Source organism: Podarcis bocagei (assembly GCF_964188305.1).
Source record: "Podarcis bocagei genome assembly, chromosome: 3".
Taxonomy (NCBI): Eukaryota; Metazoa; Chordata; class Lepidosauria; order Squamata; family Lacertidae; genus Podarcis; species Podarcis bocagei.
Genome location: NC_138127.1, coordinates 22614722 through 22641294, shown reverse-complemented (window position 1 = coordinate 22641294; position 26573 = coordinate 22614722). Strand labels below are relative to the sequence as shown.

The 26573-nt window shown below is 41.8% G+C and overlaps 1 protein-coding gene across 9 annotated transcripts in view; it reads right to left on the bottom strand.

The window, feature by feature from the left end:
* The window catches only part of COL19A1 (collagen type XIX alpha 1 chain), a 219116-nt gene that overhangs the window by 177238 nt on the left and 15305 nt on the right, over positions 1-26573 (bottom strand). For all 9 annotated transcript variants that reach the window (XM_081186914.1, XM_081186916.1, XM_081186915.1 and 6 more), the window contains exons 3-4: positions 17140-17208; positions 16560-16659 (exon numbers count right to left, since the gene is read on the bottom strand). In XM_081186914.1, the coding sequence (XP_081043040.1) occupies positions 16560-16659; positions 17140-17208 (169 nt within the window). The remainder of the gene's footprint in view (positions 1-16559; positions 16660-17139; positions 17209-26573) is intronic.

Genomic DNA, 26573 nt, shown 5'->3' with positions numbered 1-26573 from the left:
CAGGAAACACCATACCACTCCGCCTGACTGCTAACTAACAACTCCACCCATCCCACTCCAGGCTAGTTGGTTTTAACTGTTAACAACAGCATCACAACTGACCCTTAAGTTGCAAATGGAATGATCCCTGCTGTTTGCACTTCCAAAACAAACCAGACTTGGCCAGGCCAGCCCTTCAATTAGAGGACTATCCTCTGTAACATAGGGAACATGCACACCTTATGCATGATTCTCTGGATCCCATCCCAAATGCAAACTGAGGCCAACGCTGCCAGACGTACAAATATTCTTATATCGCATTTGAAAATCGAATGCAAATACATTGTTGTATACAAACGCAGGAAAATTCAGGCTCACTCAACAGACGCATGAGCTGTTTTAGGGACGGCAGAAGAGTAGCAGTGCCTTACATAACCAACCAGTGTGCAGGAGAGTGTCCTAGATAGTTTCCTGTGCTCTAGTGCCTGTTGCATGTTACCTCCTCCCGTAGCAGCACCTAGAACAGGGGTTCGGAACGTCAGGCCAGAGGACCAAATGTTTCCCCTCCAGCCGTGCTGAATGGCATTCCTCAAGCGCTTTCAGCCAATTTGTATGTACAGTGGTACCTCAGGTTAAGTACTCAATTCGTTCTGGAGGTCTGTACTTAACCTGAAACTGTTCTTAACCTGAAGCACCACTTTAGCTAATGGGGCCTCCTGCTGCCGCCGCACCGCCAGAGCACTGTTCTTATCCTGAAGCAAAGTTCTTAACCTGAAGCACTATTTCTAGGTTAGCGGAGCCTGTAACCTGAAGCGTATGTAACCTGAGGTACCACTGTAGAGTTAAACTGTGCTGCTTCTTTATGCCAGGAGAGAGGATGAGGAATGGGGGAAGAGTGCCACATACAAAAATCTCCGACTTTTGCATGGCTAGAATGTAGCCCACTGTACAAAGGGAACCGGTACACCTGTTGCTCTACCCATTTCACCTCTGGCCCTGCCCACCATCGTATGTCGCCCCCAGGAATGTTGTCCATGAGAGAATGCAGCTGTAAAGAAGAATTCCCCACCATGAGTAACACCAGCACAGTGTAGGAGAGACAGTAGTGAGGAGAGCAATAGGAATGGGGTGGTAGCTGGGGCGGGGGGAGAGGATGGCCAAGCTACCACTGCAAATCAGAAGATGGGGTCCAATGAGTGGGGCCCACTCAGGGTTAGTGGGGGCACTGGCAGCGGGGGCTATCGGCTAGACCATGCCAAGGGTCATCTGAAAACTGGCTCCGGCCCTCGTCGGCACCACTTTGTGGGAGATCTGCTGCCTGAGGTGAAAAGCTGAAATCAGTGTGGAACGCAGCAGCTGCACTCGTCCCGCAAGTTAGTCACATCTTTAAAATAATTTTGAAAAGATCTTCTAAGGGCTCATGATTCCTCAGTTGAACTTTTGGCTACTTTGAATTATTTATCTCAACTGGCAGCTGGGTTTCCACAATTCAGTACCACAGAAAGTATAATACTTGTGTGTCCCCCGCAACTACTTAATAGATTTATACTTTGTTCAGAGGATGCTCGGGAACGTAAGGGCTGCAGCAGTTGACCCAAATAGCCAAAGGATGCAGGCGAACATAATTTTGTTTGTTTCTGGTGCAACAGCCCCTTCTTCTCTCAGCCTTGCAATTTGAGTGACTGAAACACCAACACTTAGAACAGCCTTGGATTATGCCCCTTCCCTGTTCTTTAAGAGGCCTGCTCACCTCTTAAGAAAAGAAATAATAAAACTGCACACCACATACAGACATCCATTTTTAAAGGGATTTTTTTATATTAAAAAAAATGCAAAAGTGTTTTGCAAGTTTGGGCCTCTCGGCAGAAGAGAGCAAAAGAAGGAAAGCAAATACGACATGGACTTTGCCCTCCTTTTACCACTGCCTTCTGCTGGGACCAACTTTTCATCTTATAACATTTATTCGTTTGGTATTTTAAAACTTTATACCTCATTGGATGCCTTAGCAGAAAGGCGGCCCATACATGAAATAAATAGAGAAATACCACAGGTACCAGTCAGTTAGCACCGTTCACAGCTAAGCTCTGTGTCAAACATCTGGAATCATGTTTTCTACTAGAGCTTGACCTGGAAAGTAAAGTGGGCTGTTGCAGGTGATATCTGAAGGGGCCTCTAGTATCTGCCTCCTCAATTCAAGCCCCCATTTTAATCTAATATGCTCGTCTCTTTTCTCCTCACAGAGGTCATTCTGCTCTTTCTTCAAGCTACCACTCTGGAACCAATGTTTATGTGGCATCATGTGGGCTGGGGACTAAAGTAAACAACAGGGTTAGATATGTACTTCTTATCTCTTCTTATACTCTCTTAACTTTATTAGTCTCATCAGTTTCAAGACATGAATGACCCTCATGGTCCCTTTCCAACTCTATGATTCTGTGATTCTGCCACTACTGACTTTTCAACAGTTCATAGGAAACAGAAGATTTAAATGGCACAACCGCCAGTATTTTGTAGATGAAAATAAAGGAATATCCTTTGTACTTTGCAGCACCCTTACCAAGGGCCACCATCATTACACTGAAATGTTTAATTATTGCATTGCTGAATGTACTTCACCACCTATCATTTGCTGTAGTTATACGCTCTGCAGTAATCTGTCCTGCACTGGCTTCTGAAGAGGGCAAATTTGACCACAATCACTTTCCTAAATATAAGTACCGGTATTTATTGTTTGATGTACAGTGGTACCTCCGGCTGTGGACGGGATAAATTCCGGAGCTCCAGTTGAATCCCGAGGTTTCTGCAACTGGAGGGACCGCTGCTGCACAAGCGGCGGTAGAGCGCTTCTGCACATGCGCGCACGGCAAAAACCCGGAAATATACTTCTGGGTTTGCCGCTTACGTATCCCGAAGTTTACGTAACCGGAGGGATACCTAAGCGGAGGTACAACTGTACTAATTTTGGCAATTTTCTTTTTAATATCACCTAATTAACCTGTTTCTTTGAGTGGTTCACAAATTCTTAATGAAATCATTAAAACACAAGTACAAATCATTAAAATACAAATACTACCAAAATGAAAACGCAATCAAAATTAAAAATGTCTACCAGCACAAAGATCAGCATACCCACTTAGCTACTCCAAGGTGCGGCAGCGTTGCAGGCCAGTGCTGCCTCACTCGGTGCTTCCCAATGGGGGACAGCATGCAGGGGATTCCCGGCTGGCAGGGAGCCAAAACAGTGTCTCCACTGGCCTGGAATTCAGACTGCCTGCTGAATCAACCAATTGCAGGCAGGCTTTAAGATGGGAACTTGTTGCGGGACGGGCCTGACCGAGCCTTCATGATTCACTTGGTTCCACTCCTTGGGCTTGCCTCTTCCTCTGCATGCAGTTCTTTGCCATATCTCCCTCCCACCCTCTTTATGTATTTTATTTTCTGCATCCATCAGTGTTTCTGTTATTTACCAGAGTTTGCTATAGACAAAGTTGGTCTCTGTATTCAGAGCCAGGGAGGAATTTTTCTTTCAGACCAATCAGCCCTGAGTGGGGTTTTCGCATACCTCAAAGCAACTGTCACAACGTTTGGCAGTTTAGGCCTTGGGTAAGCCTTAGTCATGGCTGGAGGGGAAGTGGTAAACCTCTGTCTGCCCCTCCAAAGGAAAGGGGCATCCCATTAAAGGAATCCCGGAGAAGGTGTTTCCGTCCAGATGCCCAGGTGGGGGCTAGGGCCATAGCACTCCTCAAGAAAGCGATCCCTTCAGGAACGTACCTATTTGATGTAAGTCATAGGACCTCCCCTTAGGGTCAATCCCAAGAGGGGGGAAATATCCTGCAGGCAGGCTGATTGTTACAGCTTATACCCAATGCCTTTGCTAAACCTTTTACACCTGTAATCAATAAAGTTGTGGCCTTATTTGAGGCAAAGTAAGTATGTGTCTTGACTGGTTATTCTCTGGGTCAGGGTGGCGTGTGGCCGCACCTGGGCACGCAAAAAATAACTAAATCACAAAGCAGCATATGATCAACAATATATGATAAAAAAATAACACTAAAATCCCGCGAAGGAGGAATCACAATAATTCTAAGAACTAAAATGCACTAAACCTCATAGTAGTGAAAAAGCTCAGCGCAATCTTCACCCGGTGCCAAAGAGATCCTAACACAATTGCCAGGCAAGCCCATCTGGGGGAAGCATTTCATAACTGTGGTGCTACCACCGAGAAGGCACTTTCTCTAGTCATTAGACAGAATAAACTGGAGAAGAGCCTCTAATTAAGACCTTAAGGACTGGGCACATATATGAAGGATATGTATAATATAATATTATAATAAACATGCATGGGTACGCAAGTCAAGATGTGCACTACTCACAATTTGGACATTTAACTTGGAGACTTTGGAGAGAAGGCTGACGTTCACACTTACGAACTAAAAAAAAGAGAACCTTTTGAAAAGATCCCCTTCTTAGTAACTCACACAAAGGCAAATAGGGGCAGGGATTACAACAAATAGATATAAGAAAATATAGCCCTTCCACAGTAAATCAGGGGCTGTAGGAGTCCATGGAACTGTCATGTATTCATTTGTAAGGTAATTCCATTGCCTTGACACTGTGAGATTAAGTCTGCAAGACTCCTGTAGTTCAAACAAAAAGTGTCAGATCATGTGCTGAGTGCTCTAAATTCTTAACAGACGCAATAAGACTTCAGTGTGCTAAGCCTATAAAAAATTCAGAAAGCAGCAGAGAGTCTATGATTGGCAGGTATAAAAGCAGAAATCTCTCACCCAGTTATACAGACTTCAAAATGTCCCTGTTAGAATCATTCATTAATTCCAATTACTTATTTACTCAAATCGTTAACAGAATAAAATTAATCAGGATTCAAAAGATGGGCAACTGTGATTATCAACTCAGATGAATGATAGCAGACAAAGATGACACAAATGCATCTGCACACTGTCAACACTCTTGATTCAAGATACAGCTCTCCTATTCTAGACTTCACTCTCTCTAAAGATAAGAGGAGAGACTTTCATTCGTGCTGAATGGCATTTGACTCCCTCCAAACTGTAAAATGATTTTATAACGTGGCGAACATTCAGCAGAGGATAAGAACTGTTAAAATGCCAACCCTATTACGTTTATGTCCTGTGCCATTTTAGAGCCCAGGCATCCTGAGTGGATAAAGTAGAGCACAAAACCATTTTTGTTTATACAAAATTAAAGAAACTTGCTTCTAAAGAGGTGTTCATAAATTTGTCTCCTTCAACCGTAAAAAATACTTTGTGGCAGAATGATAAAACTTGCAAAGAGCTAACCACAGAGAAGTGCCACAGAGACAGGAAGCTTTACTAATTGACCAAGCCTTAATGAAGATCAGGATGGTTGGAATAGCTAAGTGCTTGACTGCCTTTGCTAGAAAAAGTGACAACTTTCACACCCCTGGTAAGTTGCAGATATTTATTTGAAATCCCATACCCATTTTCTTACAAATCCAAGCCTGCTTTTGAACAGTTAAAAAACAGCAGCAATAACATGGGATTTTGCTACTTCATTTGGCAATGTCTGACATATCTCATTCTGTACCCTTAAGGTGAGAAAGGCTTCATAAAGCCTATCAGTGAAGCCTAAAATGGATCTATTCCAAAATGGTGAGGGCTTTTAAAAGCCATTTCATACTCAGCCACACCACAGTGGAAGCGTGAGAGCCCTGCAGACTGTACAGTGGTACCTCGCAAGAAGAATGCCTCGCAAGACGAAAAGCGCGCAAGACGAAAGAGTTTTCCGTTTTTTGAGTCGTTCCGCAAGACGAATTTCCCTATGGGCTTGCTTCTCAAGACGAAACGTCTTGCGAGTTCTTGCGAGTTTGTTTCCTTTTTCTTAAAGCCGCTAAGCCGTTAATAGCCGCTAAGCCGCTAATAGCCGTGCTTCGCAAGATGAAAAAACCGCAAGACGAAGAGACTCGCGGAACGGATTAATTTCGTCTTGCGAGGCACCATTGTACCTATAAAATGTCCTCTCTATGGGGCTCGCTACTCAAATGTGCAGATGTGTGAGATAGCATGGAGGACTTCTGGGAATGCTGCTCTGGGGACTTTGGCCCTGATGACAGCTGTGCAAGCTCACATCAACATTTAGGGCATGAAGGCCAGGATGGAAACGGGCACATGATGAAAAAAAGAGGAAACACATTGTCCCACCCACACCAAAACAAAGGGTACAAGAAGGAGAAAATGAGCCAGGTCAGGCCTGAAGAGAAGGCGGCATCTGGAAGAGATCCTGGGCAGGCACTTCCCAGAAGTGATGCTGAGGTAGAATGGAAAGTCCCTATTTTCATCTGAAAATGTTGGCATATATGCCCTTCCTCAATGATGTGGGGAAAGAGAGAAGCATTCTGCTGATCCTCATGAGGTAGGGATCTTTTTTCAGATATGTGAGACAAACTAGATTTTCTCCAGAACAGCACTTCAGATAGAGGGCTTCGTGTAAAACAGGTTACATGGCTGCCGTATTTTAGCCTAAGGTCCTACAACAGTGTAATTTTTTTTTGGGGGGGGGGACCCAGCAGAATGCAGATAAATGGTCTAAGCAGAATATGATTGATTATAACTTGAATATCTAACTAGAACAATTTTAGGCCTATTAGAATCTTACATGGCAACCTGACATTAAAGCAGTGCTTTAAGGAAAACTGTTCTGTTTCAGAACTTTTCATCAAATAGGGAAATACAAAAACATACATATTAAAGTATATATATAACTTGCTGTAGCGGGGGGATGTCGTTGCTCCTATGCCCTGCTGCTTTTAAGCTTCCCAAGGCATGACCACTACTACCAACAGTGGGTGGAATTCAACGCCACCCTCTTCTAGTTGTTCCATCTGCGCAAGAATATGCTGCTGGTTCCATGTACACCATGGAGTTATGTGCTTCTCAAGCAGCTGTTCCTTCATTCCACATGGTAAACAGATTTTGAAACACAAGAGAGGTTCATAAATGTGTTTTCTTTTCATATGGCATTGAGGGGGGAAAGTAAGAGTCTGTTTGCAAATCATTAGGCCTACATTAGCTGCCTAGATTCTAGCCACAATGGGCACCCAGTTTTCATTTCAACTCATGTAAGAGCTGCATCCATAAAAAGTTGTCTCCTGCACATAATACATATGCTAAGCAGCATCCTAATGAACTGTACACCACAAACATTCTTGGACACATGAACTCTTCTCATTCACTATTTTATTGAGGGGAAAATCCATAAGAATGCCAGTCCCTCATAAAAGAGGGAATTTTCTATTGTTGAAAATGAGCCTTGTTGGAAATGTCCATAGTCTCTCCCTGTTTTGCTACATAGGCTTACAGAATGGAGAAGAGTTACCGACAAAAAACCAACAACCCTGAGACTTTTACATCTATTCAAATAAAGAAGAAGAATGTAGGGTCAGAATTGGAATTATTTATTTTTGGCAAGCATTTTGCTATTATAACGAAACAAAAAGAATACGGCCCTCTCAGCAACAACAACATTAATACAACAATATAGATCATCCAACCAACAAAATGTAACCAATCATTCAGCCTATAGAAAACACACTTAATGCCTAAAATTTTTTTGTTCTGCTTTGACAATCTAGGAGACACCTCTAGATCTTAAAATTTCAGTGAGGGTGCCATTTCCTGTCTCCTCTTTTCATTGGTCCAGTTCCCATTTATTTGTCTCTGATACAGCACCCACCCTTTTGTTACTATTTCAGTTGGGTCGCCACAAAGAAATCAAAATCTGAGCAGCAGTTGTAAAATTAGTATTTTCTTTTCTTTCCCAAGAACATAAGATGAGCCTGCTGGATCAGCTCAATGGCCCATTTAGTCCAGAATCCTGTTTTCATAGTGCCTGACCACTTCACCTGCGGGAAGCATGCAAGTTGGATGTGAGTACAACAGCCCTCTGTCCACCTGTGATTCTCAGCCACTGGTATTCAGAGGAATAATATCTCTGACAAATATCTAGTATTATTACAGTGCAAGCCTGTGGATGATTGAGAAGTTCCTAGTAGGCATATTTAAAATTATAGCCTTGAAATGTTTAATGGCGTCCTTCCTCTTAGCATCCCAGAAGAAGGCAAGAAGACACTGAAACACTGGACGTACCACACTGTATAATGAAAAAATATTTTCCTTTCAACATCAATTTGAGGCTTTGTCCCCTTTTGGGGTGGTCAAGTATATAGGCTATCCCCCCTCAAATTAACAACCTTGCACTGCTTGGACGTGGAGGGCAACAATATGTAACGAAGGTACCAGGCAAGCCTCTGTAACTGAGGCACTTTCATACGTACCCAGGGCAGGGAGCCAGTGAACCAAATTGGTACCATTGTATGGAAGGAGATGGGCTATAAACTATTTCTTCTGCCATGGTCCAAATCCAAATCATGAGCCCTGTGCCTGCTATATGCAATGGAAGGAAAGATCTCATTGGCACCAACAAGTCTATTCTGAGTAAAACCTAGTGGACTACAATCCTGATAGATTATTTAAGGCAAAAATGTTTGTTTAGGGCATGGGTAGACAAACCATGGCCCGGGGGGCCAGATCCAGCCCAATCGCCTTCTAAATCCGGCCCGCGGACGGTCCAGGAATCAGTGTGTTTTTACATGAGTAGAATGTGTTCTTTTATTTAAAATGCATCTCTGGGTTATTTGTGGGGCCTGCCTGGTGTTTTTACAGAGCCAGTGTGGTGTAGTGGTTAAAAGCGGTAGTCTCGTAATCTGGGGAACCGGGTTCGTATCTCCGCTCCTCCACATGCAGCTGCTGGGTGACCTTGGGCCAGTCACACTTCTGTGAAGTCTCTCAGCCCCACTCACCTCACAGAGTGTTTGTTGTGGGGGAGTAAGAGAAAGGAGAATGTTAGCCGCTTTGAGACTCCTTAAAGGGAGTGAAAGGCGGGATATCAAATCCAAACTCTTCTTCTTCTTCTTTACATGAGTAGAATGTGTCCTTTTATTTAAAATGCATCTCTGGGTTATTTGTGGGGCATAGGAATTCGTTCTTTTTTTTTCTTTTCAAAATATGGTCCGGCCCCCCACAAGGTCTGAGGGACAGTGAACCAGCCCCCTGCTGAAAAAGTTTGCTGGCCTGACCCCTGGTTTAGGGGGCTTCAGTCCATGAAAGCTTATTATATATATGCTACTATTTAAGGCAGAAAAGTCTCTGTTCTTTTTCCACAATGCAGTAGAGAAACTGTGTTAAGATGGCCACACTGCCACGGGGTGGGGAAACTTATTTCAATAATGAAACCCTAAAGAGGTAGAGAGAAGAAAGTACCTCACCCAAACTCTGTTTCCAGACAGATATACTAAAGAAACCAACTTCCTTCTATATTCAGCTTGGAAAAGCACCGTATTTACAACTACATTGATGGCTGCAAGCCTCATTGAAAAATAAAATGGCATCCCTCATCAGAAGTGGCACAGCATAGTTTACAACTCACTCATGCTATAGCTGAATGAGTGAAATGTAAGGGGATATCTGCCAAGCTACTTGACACTTACAAGTCAGCTTAATCAGATACTCTTTCGCTTCCTGTGGCGAGGAGACCAATGTTCTGCTACTCACAGCGTATACCCAGAGTCTATTTACATATACTAAGAGAAGAAGACGTGATCATACAAGTCATGTTGCATCTGACTATGCTGCTGTGTCTAAAGCCACAAAATCTGACACAGTGCAGGAAGTGAAGAAGGCAACAAAAGAGATTTACTGAACACACAGGACCTGGGCAATGGAGATAAAGATGTTCTAGTGGCAGATGTCTACATTCCTAGCCTTCTTTTGTTACAATCTAGCCTGATTAAATTGCTGTGGCAGCGAATAAAAAGGATGTGCAAGCACACATTATGGGAACATGCTCACCACCAGAATCCACAAACTCTAAAACAGGGTTCAAAAAGAGAGAATAAAGCAGGTTTATAAAACTTTAACGGTGCAAGGAAATATTGCTTGGAAAACAAATGGCTTGTGCCTAGCCTTTCGAACTGTCCATTCTCACAAAGTACAACTGAGCTGAACTGAAGTCAGGCAAAGGATGGGCAGCAGAGAGAACAAAAACAACCTGAAGAGTACTGAGGAAGAGAGAATACTGAAAACTCCCCATTTCAATGGTCATTCACATGGAAGCGTTCTACATATCTTTTAGGATATTCTGGATAATTGGCATATAAATCCATTTTATTTCCATCACCATTTAATGTTGATGTCATTGCTTTTATGGGAATAAGACACGAAGACTACCTAAAGTTCCCCCCAAAACATCTTTCTTTCTTTCTTTCTTTCTTTCTTTCTTTCTTTCTTTCTTTCTTTCTTTCTGAAGCTTACAGGGCTGAAACAATAAGTAAAATCCAAGGACTTCCGGTCGGTGCCAGCGCTTAATGGCGGTCCTGCCTCCGAGCTCCGGAGAAGGACTGCTTCGCAAGTTCGGGTCTTACCCGCTACGGCGAGCGGGGGACCCCTAAAATCTCAGGCGCTGAAGCCTGAGAACAAGGAGACTCGGTGGGCACCTTTGCGCCCCCCGGTACCGTGAAAGAGCCTTTTTAAAGGCTACGGATCGACATCGGGAGTGAGCGCGGTGCTGAGAGTCGCTACCCAGCCTGCGAAGTGAAGCCGCGTCGCCATAAGCGGAGAGCGCCGATTTCTTCCTGAAAAGAAATTCTGGACGGAATTCCCGTGAGTAGGATTTGAAAAACAATTGGGACCCTTTTTAAATCTTGAAAATTGAGCTGAAAGCGGGGGATTAAATCAAGGAAGTCTGCCTCCCCCCGACTGCATGAAAGTGAAAGTAACGGAACTTTAAACTTGCATCCGATGAAACCTGCTTTTTAATTAACTTAACCGGGCACTGAGACTTTGGATCTCCCCTCTAGCTAGCAGGGCAGAGGGGAGGTGAATAGGACTTTAAAAACTGCATGATCTACCTGAAGTAAAATCCTCTGCTGTCTCATCTATTGAAAGCACGAAACGGTCTGCCTTCTCAGAACAATAGGTCACTGAACTGACTTTTGCCTGCAAAGTGATACTGTGATACAAAGTCCACATTGTGACTGGCTACAGTGTATTACAAGGAGAAACAGCATAGACTGGGAAACTGTGGCAATTTATAGCTACAAGCTTATAGCAATATTGACTTTGACTGTGTTAATCTCTTTTTTCTATACCTTTGGACATTCTCCTTTGTTCTTGTATTTGGACACTTTATTTTATGGCCATTTTGATTTGCTCCCCCTAGAGGGTAAAGTAAAGTTCGACACGGCCTAGGAAAGTGGAATTTTCCAACAGGAAACAGCTCCCGTGGGAAGTGACCTTGACATGAGTGGCGCACAAGAAGAGATTGTCACAAGAGCCAAAATTAGGCAACAACAACAACAGCTGCAACAACAACAGACAAAGAAAAGAGGCTCAATTTCAGCTGCAACTCCAGGACCAGCAGGAACAACAGAACAGGAAAAAGGAGCAGCTGCCTCTATGGAAGCTGTGACAGACGCTCTGCTTAAGATAAATCAAACTCTGGAGTCTTTGACAAAACAGACTTCAGAAAATACACAAAAATTAACAGAAATAGCAGTAAGATTAAACCAGAACACAGAATCTATTAATAAATTGGTGGAGGAGAACGCTACTACACGCCAAATTGCCGAAGATGCCAAAGCTGTTGCTGGAGAGACGCAAGAGAAGTTAGAGCCGATTGCCAAGAAGGTCTATGAGCATGATGCAACTTTGGCCTTGTGGGAGTTACAGAGAAAAGAGAGAAATTTGAAATTAAGATCGATCCCGGAGAACGAGAGAGACAACCTTGCGGAATACCTGACACGGGAGTTTGTGGAATGCTGGGATCTGGAGGAAGACGAATTTAAAATTACAACAGCCTTTAGACTGGGTAAAAAACAGGACAGAAAGACCCCGAGAGACTGCCTGATTACATTTAGATCCAAGGAGGAAAGAGACAAAATATTAGGACTACATTTTGAAAAGGCCCTGCAAATTGGCAACTCAACTGTACAGATTTTCAAAGATATCCCAAAATATATCTTGGACTTAAGAAACTTCTACAAGGACCTGGCTCTTCTGTTAAAGAAAAATTCCATCCGCTTTAGGTGGGAATTTCCACAAGGACTGTCATTTGACTACAAGGCAAAAAAGGTGAAAATAAAGACAATTCAAGATAAAGACAAATTTTTGGCAAGAAATCAGGAGGACTTACAGAAGGGGACTGTGGATGTACTGGCAGAACAGAGGAGAGCACTAGATATCCTGAATCTCTCGATTGGACAAAAACCACCACCATCAGAAGAAGAGCAACAACTTGGAGCTGTTGGAGGAGCCTTAAGAAAATAACAAGATGGCTTTGCAATTCCTTAGTTGGAATTGTAATGGACTGAATGGGCCTTTGAAGAGAAGACAAGTATTTCATATTTTGAACAGAGAACAATTGGACTTGATATGCCTACAAGAAACGCACATAACTAGAGCCCACAGGAGACTACTTACAAATAAAAGGCTAGGACAAGAATTTGTTTCATCAGACAAAGTTAAGAAAAGAGGAGTTGTAATATATGTGAAAGAAAAATGGGCTCCAAAAATGATATTTAAAGATGAACAAGGGAGATACCTGGCAGTGGAGATACAAGTACAAGGAGAAAAACTTTTAGTTGTTGGAATTTATGCACCAAATGAAGGCAAATCTGACTTCTTTAAGAGACTTCATGAAACCCTGACGGACTACCTGGATTACAATATGATAATTATGGGAGACATGAATGGCGTGGTCTCCACCAATATGGATAAGGCACAAAGACTAACAATCAGTAAGGAAGGGAGACTTCCTAAGACTTTCTTTGAAATGACTGAAAATATGGACTTAATAGATATATGGAGAACAAGGAACCCTCTGGAGAGAGAGGGAACCTTTTTCTCCCAAGCAATGTTGACCTGGACCAGAATTGATCAAATTTGGATTACTAGTGGCATGGCCCCAAAGATTAAGAAGGTAGAAATCTGCCCAAAAACTTGCTCCGACCATAACGCCGTGAAGATGGAAATGAAACTAACAACAACTGGTCAATTTAGATGGAGAATGAATGACGCCCTCTTTCGAGATAAGGAAATCCTTATGAAGGCCCAAAAAACCCTAAAAGACTATTTTGAAATAAACTTGAGGGCTGACGTTGAGAAAAGAGTGATCTGGGACGCAAGCAAAGCGGTGATGCGAGGTTTCTTGATTCAACAAAACTCAATAATGAGGAAAAAACAAAATGAGAAAAAAGAAAAGATTTTGGAAAAGATAAAAGAAGCAGAGAAAAAACTAAGAGCAAAACCAAAGTCCCAGGAGATTTTAAGAGAGATCAAGTTATATCAATCACAGTATATGGAATTGATGAACCTGGAGATTGAATGGAAGATAAAGCAGATGAAGCAAAAGACATTTGAATCAGCAAATAAATGTGGTAAACTTCTGGCTTGGCAACTGAAGAAAAGGCAGAAACTAAATACAGTCACAAGTTTAGAAGTGGATGGAAAGAATATATCTAAACCTAATGAAATTAGAAATTGCTTCCTGAGTTATTTTAAAAAGCTTTATACTCAAGGCCCGCAAAATGAAGAAGATATAGATAAATTCCTTGATAAATATGGATTACAAAAAATCTCTCATCAAAACAAGATGGATTTGAACCAGAGAATAACAGAACAAGAGATAGAGGCTGCCATTCAGAATATGCAACTGGGCAAATCCCCAGGACCAGATGGATTGACTTCAAGATACTACAAATCGCTGAAGGAATGGTTGATTCAACCACTGAAAGAAGTCTGCAATGAGATCCTTGAGGGAAAAAAGACACCTGAATCGTGGAAAGAAGCATATATTTCACTCATACCAAAGACAGAGACTGAAAAGACTCAACTGAAGAACTACCGCCCAATATCACTACTTAATGTGGATTACAAAATCTTTGCAGACATTTTGGCAAAAAGATTTAAAAGAGTGTTGATGGAGAAGATTCATGGAGACCAAGCAGGCTTTCTCCCTAAAAGACACCTAGCAGACAATGTAAGGAATGTGATAGATATTTTGGAAAAGCTAGAGGTGAATATAAACACTAAAGCAGTATTGATCTTTGTGGACGCGGAGAAAGCCTTTGACAATATTTCTTGGAGCTTCATGATAAAGAATCTCCATGGGATGGGGGTAGGTCAAGGTTTTGAGAATGGTATGGCTGCAATATACTCTGAACAAAAAGCTAAATTGATTGTAAATAATGTAGTGACGGAGGAACTTAAGATAGAAAAAGGAACACGACAGGGGTGTCCAATTTCCCCATTACTTTTTATCTCAGTTCTGGAGGTGTTGCTGAATATGATAAGGGAAGACCAGCAGGTTAAGGGAGTGCAGGTCGGAGCTAAACATTACAAGCTAAGAGCGTTTGCAGATGACCTAGTATTGACTTTGCAAGAGCCAAACACTAGTACGAAAAAGGTTTTAGAAATAATACAACAGTTTGGCCAGGTAGCTGGATTTAAGCTGAATAAACAAAAAACCAAAGTCTTAGGAAAAAATTTAACAGAGGCAGAAAAGGAGAAGTTTCAAGAGGAGACAGGGTTGACACTGGTTAAGAAGGTGAAATATCTAGGGGTCTATTTGACATCTAAAAATGTGAATTTGTACAAAGACAACTACGAAAAATGTTGGTCGGAAATTAAAAAAGATCTAGAAATATGGTCAAATTTGAAATTGTCAATGTTAGGCCGAATTGCTGTGATCAAAATGAATGTATTGCCTAGAATGTTATTTTTGTTCCAGACCTTGCAGATCCTGGATAAGATGGAATGTTTTAAGAGGTGGCAGAAAGATATCTCGAAATTTGTCTGGCAGGGCAAAAAGCCCAGAATTAAATTTAAAATATTGACAGATGCTAAAGAAAGAAGGGGTTTTGCCCTGCCGGACTTGAAATTGTACTATGAGGCAGCAGCATTTTGCTGGCTGAAAGAATGGATGCTCCTCGAAAATACAGACATTTTAGATCTGGAAGGTTTTAACAATGCTTTTGGTTGGCATGCATATCTATGGTATGACAAAGTTAATAGTGTCTTTAAGAATCACATTGTCAGAAAAGCATTGTTTAATGTTTGGAGAAGATATAAAGATCTGTTGGAAAACAAAACCCCTAGATGGGTCTCACCAGTGGAGGCCAAGGCAGTGAAGAAACTCAATATGGAGGTCGGATGGCCGAAGTATTGGGAAATTTTGGAACAGGATGGAGATAAGTTGAAATTGCAAAGTTATGAGAAACTGAAGCATAAGGTACAAAATTGGTTTCAATACCATCAAATAGTGGAATTTTTCAAACAGGACAGGAAAATTGGCTTCCAGATGGAAAAATCTAAACTAGAAACTGAATTGTTAGAACCTAGTACTAAGAATTTATCTAGAATGTATAACTTGTTGCTGAAATGGAATACACAGGAGGAAACAGTCAAATCAGCCATGATTAAGTGGGCACAGGATGTTGGTCATAACATCATGTCAGATGACTGGGAATGGTTATGGAACACCGGTATCAAATTTACGGCATGTAATGCCTTAAAGGAAAACATTATGAAAATGGTATACAGGTGGTACATGACCCCAGTCAAGCTGGCAAAAATTTATCACCTGCCCGATAACAAATGTTGGAAATGCAAAGAGACTGAAGGTACCTTCTACCACCTTTGGTGGACATGCCCGAAGATAAAGGCTTTCTGGGAAATGATCTATAATGAAATAAAAAAGGTACTTAAATGTACCTTTCCTAAAAAACCAGAGGCCTTTCTCTTGGGCATTGTCGGCCAATTGGTGTCAAAGAAGGATAGAGCTTTTTTCATGTACGCTACAACAGCAGCAAGAATACTCATCGCAAAGCATTGGAAGACACAAGATCTACCCACTCTGGAAGAATGGCAGATGAAAGTGATGGACTATATGACACTGGCCGAGATGACAGGCAGAATCCGTGACCAAGGAAAAGAGACAGCGGAAGAAGAATGGAGAAAATTTAAAAGTTACCTTAAGGACTATTATAAACTCAATGAATGTTAGAGTGTTTTGGTTCTTAGGAACAAAGGGATACAGTGACATAAGGTTAGAATGTAGAGAGGACTAAGATGACTGAGGTTGGAAAGTAACAACTGGGAGTTGCTATAAAATTATGGACATTGGGATGCAGAAGGGGGGGGTATGGGGAAGTCCCAGAAAAGAGGTTTATGAAAACATGTTACGAAATTATACGTGTATGTTTGTTTTCTTAAGTGTTTGTTTGTTTTTTAAAAATTTGCAAAACCAATAAAAATCTTATAAAAAAAAAAAAAGAAACAATAAGTAAAATCCACAGAAACACACAGTTCATCATTGCAGAAAAAGAGAAAGCGGAAATTCACGCAGAGGTACACAAATGAAGAGACTGGTGGAAAATAAAGAAATTTAAAAATACAAGCCAAGTAGGATAATAGAGAAATGTTTAGGGATTCTACATGGTTATACAATAATAATGTATTACTTACTGAGAGTCTCTGATAAGAGGTGCATTCCCCAACTTAAAACAAGGCTTTCCAACTCCACATGAAGTCTGCCTCAAAGAAAAGCTTTGGGTTAAATCAAAACCTGAAAAATATGATAGAGTGGAATCATTTATTGTTCATTTAATGCAATTTAACAAGGCTGGAGAAAATTATCGATTTGTGCCATAAGCTTGTCTGTTTTGCTAGACTAACAACTGACAGGCTATTTCAAATCCCACGGTTTTGGTCACAGAAATGTCCAGATCTCATTTTCTCCGTAGGAGGAATATTAGCGTGAAATTCCCCTAGCACTTGACTTGGCAACCTCTGAGGAATTCACTCGCTGTTTCCTTTTGCCATCTGAATGAATGAAAATAAAAGTGCTGCTTGTCAGAAATGAATTCTAACCCCATGCTAATTATAACAAGCATGAATGGAAAAATAAAAGATGAATGTAAATGACTTAGCTAGGACTCTCAAAAATAAAATGTTTTCCTTTAATGAAAACACATTTCTAAGAATTAAATGCACTCTTTGCTGACATACTCATCTATTTATTTATTTTTGCTTAAGGAAAACTCACCTGAAACATCAAGGTTTTCTTGGTAGCTAAATTGATGTCCTTCTGTTTTCAATACTGGGCATGCAGTAGCTATAAAAAAAATAAAAAATGTCCTAAAGCTTTATAAAAAAATATACAGATGTAGTATTTTTCACTGCAATAAAAGTAATATTAGCATTGTAAAAAATAACACAATGTTTAAATGCAAAACTGCTGTTGTTTATTTATATAGAGTGCCATTAATGAGCCTGACACTAGGAAAGCACTAGGGTCCATTTCGGAAGAAGCAGGCTCACTCAGAGATGAATAATTTGGGTGTCTGTGTGCAATTATTAATACATGTTCACAGGGTTTAATTATATTAATCTTTGCTACCTCCGAGACTTTAGCAAGTAGTGGAAGAGACTGAGACATGCATAGTACTGCACAGGTGGAACAGAATTTATTTATTTTGTTGGTTGTCCCTTCTTCAGATGCTTCTTCTCTTATAAAAACTGGCTTATCCGGATAATGTTTTGTCCTTGGCATATCTCTTCGTGGATTTTAACAGCTTTTGTGCATGTGTTTGCATATACAGATATATTGTGTTCTTTGTTTTTTATTCAAGTAGCGTGAGGCTGCATTATACCTTTACATCACATTACTTGTGATGAACCGAACAAGGATTATTCCAAAATGTGTCAGGCATAAAATAATTTATTAAAATATCTGGATTTCCTTCCCCTCTCCCCCACTTTATTATCTCCCATACACTTTATGGAGTAACAAGAAAACAACAGATCATTTTGAATACCACTGACACAATTAAATCTGCAAAACTGGGGAAATGAATTTAGTATCAACATCATGGAAGAAAAAATGATACACAGTGGTACCTCGGGTTAAGTATTTAATTCATTCCGGAGGTCTGTTCTTAACCTGAAACTGTTCTTAACCTGAAGCACCACTTTAGCTAATGGGGCCTCCCGCTGCTGCCGCACTGCCATCCTGAAGCAAAGTTCTTAACCTGAAGGACTATTTCTGGGTTAGCGGAGTCTGTAACCTGAAGCATATGTAAGCTGAAGCGTATGTAACCCGAGGTACCACTGTACATTTTCAATAAGCTAAAAAGAATAAAAGAAAGCTCCTACAATAATATTCCTGTTCAGGGCTTAAGCCAATCTGGATCAAGAGCCTTGTGTTAGTCACGGGGTTCACAGGAGGAATGCCTCTGGAGTAAAGTGAGGAAGCATATCTTTAGATTTCCCATTCTCCTTGCTGTGCTAGACAGTGCTAAAGGGATCAGTTTGGTCATTGGCTGCCAGCCGCAAACTTCAGCACTTTATTGCTAAATAGCAGACTTGAGTGGTTTGGGGGTGAGAAAGGGAAACTACAAGCAACTCACAACTTTTGTGCATTTAACTTGTGCTCATTTACCTTACGCACATGGCAAAATAATAAAATAAAAGAGGCAATAGGGTAGGGTGGGCATCCAGCAGTGGAAAAAACCTTTGGCAATTCCACCCACTGTTCTGATTACCGTATATGTGATTTTGGCTTTATGCACTATCCCCAGAACGTAACCCCTAAGTAAGTTGAGAGTTGCCTATATACTCAATATTTTATTAAATGATGCAATCTAAAGTGTGTTCCTAACACAATAAAATGTTGACTTGTAATGTCACTCAGTAAGACAAAGCACAAACATGGCCATGAAATAGCAAACAATTCAATTACAGTGGAGGATTAAGTACAGGCTTAGCTATCTCACTGAAATAAAAAGGAGCGAAAAACTGTTGAAATCTGAGTTAACATCAACAAATATTTAGTATTAATTTTAAATTGTGTCCTCCCCTTAAAAATATAGTAAAGCATTTGAAGTAAGAATAAAAGCAGCTAAGTGGATCACAGGAGAAATAGCCAAACATAATTTACTGTGAAGACAATTGCTGTCATAATGTTGTGTTAACATTCAACATTGCTTTTGGAGAAAACATTAAATAATATAATAAAGGTTTGTTACAAAAACTACCTCATTAAGTTATTTTACAACAGGGGTTGTTTCAAATATGCTAACACTCTCCTATAACAGCGTTCCAACCTATGATTCGAATTCAGTTTGAAATAACTTCTTTTTAAAAAGGCAAAGTGTTCCAACATATAATGCTAATTCACAATTTGAAATCACTTTGTTTAATGATTAGCCTAACAAAACAGGCTACATTAAATTAACTTTTGAGGATTTAATGATCAGTATTCTACTATTATATAAAAACAACTCCTCAACATGTCAGTTTTCAAAGACCTTAACCCCTATATACATGAATCACAAAATCCAGGCTGGGGGCACTGATCCTACCCAGGCCTTTTAAGATCTCAGACTGCAATCCTATGCATGATCAATGGTCTTTCTTCCAAGCAAATATGCATAGGGACATGCAGTCAGTTTCCCCTGCCTATTCACGTTCATAGTACTAATTCACACTTCTTATTTTGCAGCCAGATGACAGCACATTCCCCACACCAACAGTTGAGGCACACACATGCAATTTTGATGTAAGAGCCAGGATCTCAGTGGCTGTGATTTGCAATTCTACAATGACATTACCACAGCAGCATGGTTTTGGCACTCACTCATAACATTGTTCTCACGTGTTGCTATGAGAGAGAGAAAAGTTGCTGAAGGTAATATGTTAGTCAATGCTTAAGAGGCATTATATATTAATTCTATAGATATTTCCATGTCTAGTCTGTGCACAGACTGACACTTACTAGCTGACATTACACCGCCACAACAATTTTCAGCATCAAAATATTGCTTGAAGGAGCGGCCACCTGAGAACCATTTGAGTCAACGGCTGGCCTGCTAATTTAGCGCAGATGGAATCTGTATTGAATTTAAAATGTGAAGCCCCTACGAAAGAGTGCCAAAATAATATTAGCAGGGACTTTCCAAAGTGTCACAAGGTGCAAAGGGATGAGGTATAGCATAGCAGAATGTGATTAATGAATTCCAAAACCAAAAGAGGAAAAAGTTGCATTGAAAATGGCAAGTATTCCAGATGTTTCCACATTCTGGAGGTAAACAGAAATTAAACATCTAGAAGAGATCGCTCTTTCCTGTTTTAAATTTGGGTTCCCCCCAAAAAAATTTTGGGGGGGGGGAGACAGAATGCTGGAGGTTTTCATAGAATCATAGAGTTGGAATAGACCACAAGGGCCATCGAGTCCAACCCCCTGCCAAGCAGGAAACACCATCAGAGCACTCCTGACATATGGTTGTCAAGCCTCTGCCACATTCCTTGGCAGCAAATTCCACTGTCGAACAGCTCTTACTGTCAGGAAGTTCTTCCTAATCTTTAGGTGGAATCTTCTTTCTTGTAGTTTGGATCCATTGCTCCGTGTCCACTTCTCTGGAGCAGCAGAAAACAAACTTTCTCCCTCCTCTATATGACATCCTTTTATATATTTGAACATGGCTATCATATCACCCCTTAACCTCCTCTTCTCCAGGCTAAACATGCCCAGCTCCCTTAGCCGTTCCTCATAAGGCATCGTTTCCAGGCCTTTGACCATTTTGGTTGCCCTCCTCTGGACACGTTCCAGTTTGTCAGTGTCCTTCTTGAACTGTGGTGCCCAGAACTGGACACAGTACTCCAGGTGAGGTCTGACCAGAGCAGAATACAGTGGCACTATTACTTCCCTTGATCTAGATGCTATACTCCTATTGATGCAGCCCAGAATTGCATTGGCTTTTTTAGCTGCCGCGTCAAGTTTGTGGTCAACCAAAACTCCTAGATCCTTTTTACATGTACTGCTCTCAAGCCAGGTGTCACCCATCTTGTATTTGTGCCTCTCATTTTTTTGCCCAAGTGCAATACTTTACATTTCTCCCTGTTAAAGTTCATCTTGTTTGTTTTGGCCCAGTTCTCTAATCTGTCAAGGTCGTTTTGAAGTGTGATCCTGTCCTCTGGGGTGTTAGCCACCCCTCCCAGTTTGTTGTCATCTGCAAATTTGATCAGGATGCTCTTGAGTCCATCATCCAAGTCGCTGATAAAGATGTTGAATAAGACCGGGCCCAAAACAGAACCCTGTGGCACCCCACTAGTCACTCTTCTCCAGGATGAAGAGGAACCATTGATGAGCACCCTTTGGGTTCGGTCAGTCAGCCAGTTACAAATCCACTGAGTGGTAGCATAGTCAAGACCACATTTTACCAGCTTCTTTACAAGAATATCATGGGGCACCTTGTCAAATGCCTTGCTGAAATCAAGGTAGGCTACATCCACTTTATAATGGGGAGAGAAGAAGAAGAGTCCTATTGCACAACACCGGATGTTACTTTCTGTTGTCAGGAAATTTTGGCTGATTTTTTCTTTTATTCTTTAATGTTGGTTTAATTATTATGTTGTGAGTTCAGGGGTGCCCCCACTAAATTCCTGGGTGCAGTAGGAGTTAGAATTTAAGCAATGCTTGGAGTTGTAACCTGGGGGCCAGACATGCGATTTAGTGAGTGTTAAAATATAAGACAGGCCAGCATAGCAAGTTCAGGAAATCGCCTGGGAGAAGAGACATTGAGGAAAACAAAAGGAAATGATGGCCTATGAAGAAAAGCCAAGGAGAGGGGACTCTATGGCATATGGCTCTTGGGAGGGGCCCTTCCCCCAGCTCTGGGATAGTTAGGAGAGAGGAGAATTTTTTTAGGGCTGCAGTTGGGGATGATGTGGGCTAGAGGGAAATGTTCCAACCTGTAGGTGTCAGCAATGGGGGAGGAGAGCATGCTTGTTTCCTCTTTGGAATCCGAGGCAGCAGATATGGCAGAAACAGGAACCTCCAGGGATGTCAATGCTGAAAGCCCCTCAACTGTAGGTTCGGGTTGTATATTTGTATAAATAAACCATATTTAATAAAGTCACCACAGTCTCCACTGTGCCTCATTTCCAAAGGGAACACAAATCCCAGTTGAGCACACAGACTCCCTGCAATCTCACACTGCTCTGAGATTGGGCTGGCATGTAACAATATTATATTATAATGCTGTTTTCTGTAAGCCACCTAGGAATTTTTACTGATGGGCAACCACATATATTTATTGGATTTATATGGCAAATACAATTTATATTAGTAAATAAAATGTTCATTACTTATGGGCTAATTTAATGCAGCCATTTCCAAGGGAATGGGGAAAACACTGAAGCAAACATTGATCAATAGCTCTGCTCATGTGTTTACTTAAATGAAGGGGTGTCACAAGTTTGAAGAAGCTGTGATGTGATCAAGGTTCCAAGTTCTGGGAAAGCCTACGTACATAGGCTTCCCCTCTTCAGATGCATAAATAATTTTATTTGCATGGCACCATTCAATAGTTAAAACCAGTGCTTTTTAAAGAAAGATGGGTGCTGGTACTCTTATAAAGTACATGCAACGCTTTTAACATTTGGGAAAAATAAATAAAATATTACCCAGCCAAATTAAACAGTTGTCACCTAAATCATAATCAGATCTTCAGCACACAATAAATTAATATCAGAAACAGCAGCAACAACCCCCCAACGAAACCCCCTAAACAATATCCCATCCCAAGAACCTAATGAATGGATGGCAGAACAAGGAACGATGTGTATCACTGGAGCCAGAAGCATGGTTCCAGAGCTCTTTTAATCACATGATGCCACTTCACATGAGTAACACATGAAGGAAGCTATTGTTGAAGAATTATCCAATGACATTAGCATCCTCTTCTTTTTTATCTATGGAGTAGCCCACATTTAGAAACAAAAGTAAGGCCATGTCAGATTGCATCCTAGCTATTTTGAGATACTTAGCTTGTTTTGCGTGCGGGTGTGTCAAAATTCCACAGAGAAGGTATATAATGAGCAGAAATCACAACATTGTTTAAGTTGAACTGAATCTTTTCAACATGCTCCCATGTTTCCATGGCCATCCTCTGCTCTGTTCATTGTGCAAGAACCTCTCTGCTTCCACTTATTAAGATTCCCTCCATACACTCTGTAAATGTTCTCTAAAGCCTGACACTGTGTTCATATAAATATGCTTTCATCCTTGAGCTCATCGTTTTAAAAAATGAACTCTAAATGAAAGAAAGATGATGATACTGTCACTTGTTGTGCCCAAGTATCAGCCCATCTACTGTGAAATACTCTTTCGTCTAAGCCTCTCCCCGCATCTTGCTTGTCTCCTATTCTACTCTCTAGAAGGCGTGATAGCCTCACTCCGACTTTTGAGCACGCCAGGTTCTGTTCTGTCTCCACTATTTCTCTCCCTCCTAAAGCCCTTCATCTAACCTCATCAAAGCTATTCTCCCAGTACCATGGAGAGGACTAGATCAGGTGACCAGGGCTACAACATAGCTGCTTAGTGCATCCCACCAGTAACCATGTGAGGGTTGTGCCATCCACGTGGTTGTGCCTCTAGCCACATGGTTGTTATTATAGCCCTAATAATTATTATACCTCAATGAATATTAAACAACAACAATGAAATGGAGGAGTTACCATAAGCTTGAGGCTGCAGAATATGGCCTTTCAATTCCGTTGCAGAACCTGACCTTTTTTTGAAAGTCTCTGATGAACTGGGCTTAGAATAGAACCACAAAGCAACAAAAGTGTGGACCACACACTGTATGTTCCACAACACTTAAGCAATAGAGCTTTGGTCTATTGCAAGACCCTGGCACGTTAACATTAAATTATACACACTTCACTGAGCAATTTTCAGAGGAAGAATTTTTTTGGGGGGTATTTTTTGTTATTGAATCATCACTGCCTTTTTCAACTTATTTTTTATTCTGCATCCCATACATGACTACAGCCAACATTTTTTTTAAAATAACATGGTAGAATGCAAGGAGTTCTTAAAAGCTGGTAAGTGCTCCTTTTTTAGTTGTGTTTTAAATATACATAACTCTGAGCTACAACAGTCAAGAGGCCATGAGGGGGGAAAATACTGGGTCCTAGAAAAGACTGTCATTCATGTATCCCTCCCTCCCTCACTTCATTTGCTCCAGTTCTACACTCACCACACAAATATATAATGCAGGGATCACTAAACTGTGTGTCTCTTCTCCATAGAGAAAATAGCTGGATGCACAATCTATATCCTGGAATCTGTAAGTGCCAAAAGATAGAGAAGATATGCCCCATTTGCAGCTGGAGGGCTCATTGTCTTTGCCTTTTAAGACCAGGAGAGGAGGGGGGAGAACAGCTATCTTAAGACCTCTGTTGGAAAGAGCAATATGGCTGCATTGTCTCTGCTATGCATCCTGACTAACACACGAACAGTCACACTGTGTGCCTCTACCTGCCGCCACAGACCGTTGCATTGCACCATTGTGCCAACCAGTGTGGGCGGGAGAAATCACATATTAAATGTTGGCATTCAATTAAGTTTAGCCTTCCAAGCAAAATATTTAGAACTACCATATCATAGGCTGCACTTTACATCTATTCAAGGCTGTCCTGAATCGTCTGCCTCTAGGCCATAAATAGAGTGTGAGCTGTAAGAACTGAAAGTCCTGGGAACATTAACTTTTACATGACACACAATGTGAGGAGTTCAACTTGTGTACAGTCAGTGTCTGAGTACACTACTGAGTAATTCTAAATGTAAATGCCCAAACGTACATGAATAGTCCCAGTGAAGTAACTAGAGGAATTATTCACTGTGCTGCTTTAGGAATAAAAATGAATTCGAATTATTAGAAGGAAATTACCTCAGTACAGTTGTGGGAGTTGTGAGATTTCACATGCAACTGAATGCCATACAATAAGATTTCAATTACACAATATTTTTAAATAAAAGAGAGAAGAATTTTCACTCTAAGTGTTACACTTGTCAGGTTTTAGGGGAAACAAAGCATGTGAGGATGACGTTCATTTTACCATTGGGGAGAATAGATTGAAAGGACAGGTTCTTGTACATTTGAGAGTTTTGCAGAAGAGAGAATGTTGTCCTGTCCAGCTTGTCATGCAGGGATGATAAACAGCATTTGCCGACATTCCTTCTTCCACAGAACTAAAGGAGCTTTGCCCTAATTGCAAGTGATTTCTTTTCTCTTTCTCTTTCCTATACATTTTCTCTGTTAATCAGTCTTTCTGCTTTTCCTCTTTTAAAAAATCACCCTAAACAACAATGGCAACATGAGAACGGTAGAACTGCTACTGGGTTCCAACAAACCAATTAAAAACTGCAAGACTGGAGAACATTTTTGCAAACTCAAGTGGTGTTTGAATAAAAAATCACATGTCTAAAATTCTGACCGGAAGCTAATATATTGCTAATATGCTCTTTGTCAGAAATCTAGGATTCCATAGAGAAGTTACTGAGACCTTCTGAATCTCTATAGTTAGAATTGGAACACAAGCATGGCCTCCCCTGTGCTACAGCTGAGTGCTGAGAGTTATTAGGAAACCCTTCATTACCATTCACAGCATGCTTAACAAACTACAGCTCCAAGGAAGTGGTATAAGGGTGCTTCAAAGGTATGGTGTGGATGTGACCCTGAATTAGTCCCTACCATTCACAGCAACAAGCCAGCTAAGCATAGTCATCACGACTAACAGCACATGCCCATGGAAGTTTGCTCCAAAGTAAGCCCCACTATGTTCAATGGTACTTACTTCCAGGTAAGGATGCAAACGACATCAGCACATACCACTGAAATCAACGGATTTACCGTATTTTTCGCCCCATAAGACGCACCGGCCCATAAGACGCACCTAGATTTTAGGGGGGGAAATAAAGGGAAAAAAATTTATTTCCCCCCCAGGTGCGCTGCGCTAATCCAGAAGCTTGGGGCAAGCTGAGGTCAGCGCGCCCCAAGCTTCTGCGTGCCGGCAAGCAGTCCGCTGCCGCCCCAAGCCTCCCGCACCCGGCAGGAGGTCCCGCTCGGTGCGCAAGGCTTGGGGCGGCAGCGGACTGCTTGCGCGCACCTAGAAGCTTGGGGCGTGCTGAGCTCAGCACGCCCCAAGCTTCTGCATGCCGGCAAGCAGTCCGCTGCCGCCCCAAGCCTCCCGCACCCGGCAGGAGGTCCCGCCGGGTGCGCAAGGCTTGGGGCGGCAGCGGACTGCTTGCGCGCACCTAGAAGCTTGGGGCGTGCTGAGCTCAGCACGCCCCAAGCTTCTGCATGCCGGCAAGCAGTCCGCTGCCGCCCCAAGCCTCCCGCACCCGGCAGGAGGTCCCGCCGGGTGCGCGAGGCTTGGGGCGGCAGCGGACTGCTTGCGCGCACCTAGAAGCTTGGGGCGTGCTGAGCTCAGCACGCCCCAAGCTTCTGCATGCCGGCAAGCAGTCCGCTGCCGCCCCAAGCCTCCCGCACCCGGCAGGAGGTCCCGCTGGGTGCGCAAGGCTTGGGGCGGCAGCGGACTGCTTGCGCGCACCTAGAAGCTTGGGGCATGCTGAGCTCAGCACGCCCCAAGCTTCTGCATGCCGGCAAGCAGTCCGCTGCCGCCCCAAGCCTC